General features: G+C 30.7%; 1 protein-coding gene across 1 annotated transcript; it reads right to left on the reverse strand.

Moving 5' to 3' along the window:
• Positions 1-349: 349 nt before the first annotated feature.
• LOC130809273 (berberine bridge enzyme-like 4) lies at positions 350-2,940 on the reverse strand. Its single transcript, XM_057674975.1, has 2 exons — positions 2,013-2,940; positions 350-1,332 (listed from the first exon to the last, which is right to left on the reverse strand). The coding sequence occupies exons 1-2, from the start codon at positions 2,922-2,924 to the stop codon at positions 613-615; spliced, it is 1,632 nt and encodes a 543-aa protein (XP_057530958.1). The 5' UTR covers positions 2,925-2,940; the 3' UTR covers positions 350-612.
• Positions 2,941-3,616: the final 676 nt, after the last annotated feature.

The following is a 3,616-nucleotide window of genomic DNA, read 5'->3' on the forward strand; positions in this document are numbered from 1 at the left end:
AACCGCCATTGTTAAGGATCGAAGGAATTTTAGTCCGCCATTGTTGGGTTTTCGAAGGATTTTCAGTCGCCATTGTTGGGTTTTCGAAGGGAAGCTTCAAAGAATGAGGATTGGGGTTTTGGCTGCTGTTTGGGCTTGATGTCGTGAGAGGGAGGGAAAATTTTGGGTATTTTAATCAAAATAAAAGAAAAGGAAAAAAAGGAGAGAAATTAAATTGAGAATGTTTCATATCATGTGTATTTAAGATCATCCTCGCACTGATAATTCTCTTAAACTTACTCGTCTTAAAATATTAATTTCCCAAATGTTACATTTTTTTCTTATATTTCATAATAACATCACAACTTTGTATAATCTAAAACATTATTTCATAAATAAAATTACAAGAAAATTTATTCATTTATACATAGTGTTACAACTTATTTATTTTACATCAGTGTGCACCAACAAATGGAGCAAGAATTATAATGCATACGAACATTTGACAACAAAATTACCATAAAGGATAATTGTACGTCTATAAACACATTTTATCAGATACGTCATTGATTTAGTAGAATATGATCATTGATTTAGTAGAATATGATGAATCTAAATCTGAGTTTGAGTTTATTAGTGTTTCTTTGGTAAAAGTGGTATACTTTGCTCATAGCTAAAGAAATTAGAGGGATCAAACTTAGCCTTAACAAGCAACAATCTATTAACATTAGCCTTAAAATACTTAAAAGCAAAACCTAAAGTGCCATTCATATTGTTCCCAATATCAATATCCCTATAATTTAAAAAAGCTTCTCTTGGGTTTTTAGACACAAAAGGAGTCATGGCATCATGAAGTTGACGAGTTGCTTCAACATTTATACGAGTTATTTCATATCGATCATCTTCCCAAGCAGTAATATAATGAAACAAAAACAAATTTCCCGCTCTATGAGGAAATGGTGTTGCCTTTTCAGAGATTTCGCTCATTCTACCACCATAAGGATTCCATTGAAGTAAAACAGTTGCATTTACAAATTTCAAGTTCATCATATTACTCCATATTGTTTCTAACCCTAATCTTGTGATTGGTTTTTTGACATAATCTGATTTCCTTGAGGAGAAAGAACCAGAAGGAGATGGTGTTCTATCCAGTAGTACTTCTAAGGGAGATCCTTCTTGTATATTATACCAGAATAGAGCAGTTTCTATCCATGTCATTTCTTTGGATTCTTTTGGTTTTAGGCCTAAGAGTGGAAAATTTTTGCTCATTAATGGAATTAGGGTTTTTGTTTGTCCAAGATATAACCCTATGAATAATACTTGTACTGTCTTCTTCCCTTCCTTTTCGATTACCTGTTGCAAATTTGAACTTAAGTTTGTTAATTAGAGCTATAAATAAATATTGATAAGAATAAGCTTAATCTTATGTATAATTTTAACAAGTTTTCTTTAAAATAAGTTGATTTATCATGTGAAATTAGATTTTTACTCTAAGTCACGGAATATTTAGCGTCAAATATGAGAAAGACCTAGCTTAATTTACTTATATAAAACTTGATAGAGTATACACACGTTACATATTACATAGTTTATATGATAAGTTTAAACTTTTTCCTAAACTAATCGGTTGATATGGTATTAGATCAATCACAAAAGAAGTCCATCACTAATTCAAATTTCATCTTTTCCTCATTTCAAGTGGATTATTCAATGTTAGGAAAGCTTAGGTTGCATCCATAGTTCAACCCAAAAGGCTCTATTGTGAGAAGAGGTGTGAAATATGGAGTATATTATTAGTCAACTATTACTTAAAGATCTGAGCCATTTATTTTTCGGACTAATAAAAAATCACACTAGGGTAAATATTTACGCAAAATAAAAAGAATAACTTATCCAATTGATCCTTTATAATTATTCTTTTAACCATAACAATCATATTCTTTTTATTTTATCCTTTAATAGGGTAGTTTGACTTTTAATTCTCTTGTAAATATTTACCCCATGACATTAATTCAAATATTGCAAACTTTTACCTGCGGTTGCACTCTAATGAAGAGCTTCCTATCAATAGTAGTAGAAACCTGTTGCCATTGAAGAACAACATCTGTTGCACCTTCTTCTAATGTTTTAGAAACACTAAAAACCGTAACAATCTCCGGAACTCGAACCAACTTTATTTTCCATGATAAAACAACACAAAAACTAGCACCTCCTCCTCCCCTAATCGCCCAAAACAAATCCTCCCCCATACTCTTCCTATTCAAAATCCTACCCTTAACATCCACAATTAGGGCATCCACAATATTATCAACAGATAATCCATACATCCTTTGCAAATTCCCATACCCACCTCCACTAAAATGCCCTCCAGCTCCTACTGTAAAACACACACCAGCAGGAAAAGCATGAACTTTACTGTATTGTGCAATCTCATAATAAATTTCACCAAGTGTTGCTCCAGATTGAACCCATGCAGTCTCAGATTTTATATCAACATCTATTGATCTTAGATTGAACATGTCAAGGATAACAAATGGAACATTTGAAACGTATGAGAATCCTTCAAAATCATGCCCACCACTTCGAATTGTAAGCTTTAAACCGTTCGATTTCGAGCAGATTACTGATGCTTGGACATGGGATGGAGCTAATGCTGTGATTATAGCTAAGGGTTTCGGGGTTGATGATGTGTTGAATCTACTTTCTCGTATGTAATTATGAAGAACATTTAAGAATGTTGAGTTTTTCGGTGTGTAGATTGCATTAGAGATTGGATGTGATTGATCATTGTTTGAGTGTGATGAAAGGCATTGTAGGAAATTATCAATGTTTGGAGTTGGAGTAATTGCTATAACATGGGATGAATAATTTAATAGTATGAGTACGATTAATGGAATTATTAGTATAAGATTAGAGAGAACTAAAGAAGAATTTAGGGTTTTCATGTTTATTTTTATGGGGTATTTTGTACTTAGTGCATGCTATTTAATGGGTTTTATGTTCGATATATATATATATATAGAGGAGTATTAGAAAGTTAATTTTATGGTCAAGATATATATCAATTAATGGAAAAAGTCATGCATGATAAGTTATTATGTCAAACTAAAACTTTATGTTACGTGTTTTAACTTGGGAGTAAAAGTCTTTTAATTAACATAATACTAACTTAATTTAAATATATAATAACGTAATCATTATGGATGCGTCTTAAAAAACACTATTTATTTAATTTTTTTAAGTTTATGCAAGTAGAGAATCATGAACGGTTAGCTTAATAGTTGAGAGTTGTATTTTTTGCCTTTGTTACAAGAAAAATTAAATCTTTCTTTCTTTTTTATAGGATTATTTTTCTAACCTAGTCTGAATAAAAAAATAAATTAAAGATTATTCCAACTAGTAATGGTTTATGAAAATTTCTAAAACATTGAAAACAAAGTCATTAAGCCATTGTCAATATTGGTCATTGCTCAAGACTTTTCCATCATCAATGTCAGAATTATCAAACATATAGATTTTAATATTCTACACGTGATACCCCCAATTCTCTATTTCTTTATGTATTCCCATGATTTGATCCAAATGGTTATGACTTAGATATTATTGAGGTATATAATCTAATTTTATTGATTATAAT

The sequence above is a fragment of the Amaranthus tricolor genome, chromosome 3 (genome assembly GCF_026212465.1).
Source record: "Amaranthus tricolor cultivar Red isolate AtriRed21 chromosome 3, ASM2621246v1, whole genome shotgun sequence".
Classification (NCBI taxonomy): domain Eukaryota; kingdom Viridiplantae; phylum Streptophyta; class Magnoliopsida; order Caryophyllales; family Amaranthaceae; genus Amaranthus; species Amaranthus tricolor.

Excerpts from the sequence above, each read along its gene's own strand:
- LOC130809273 (XM_057674975.1), bottom strand. The coding sequence starts at position 2,924 with ATGAAAACCCTAAATTCTTCTTTAGTTCTCTCTAATCTTATACTAATA. Across the intron at positions 1,333-2,012 it reads TCATTAGAGTGCAACCGCAG|GTAATCGAAAAGGAAGGGAA; the intron begins GTAAAAGTTTGC and ends AATTTGCAACAG.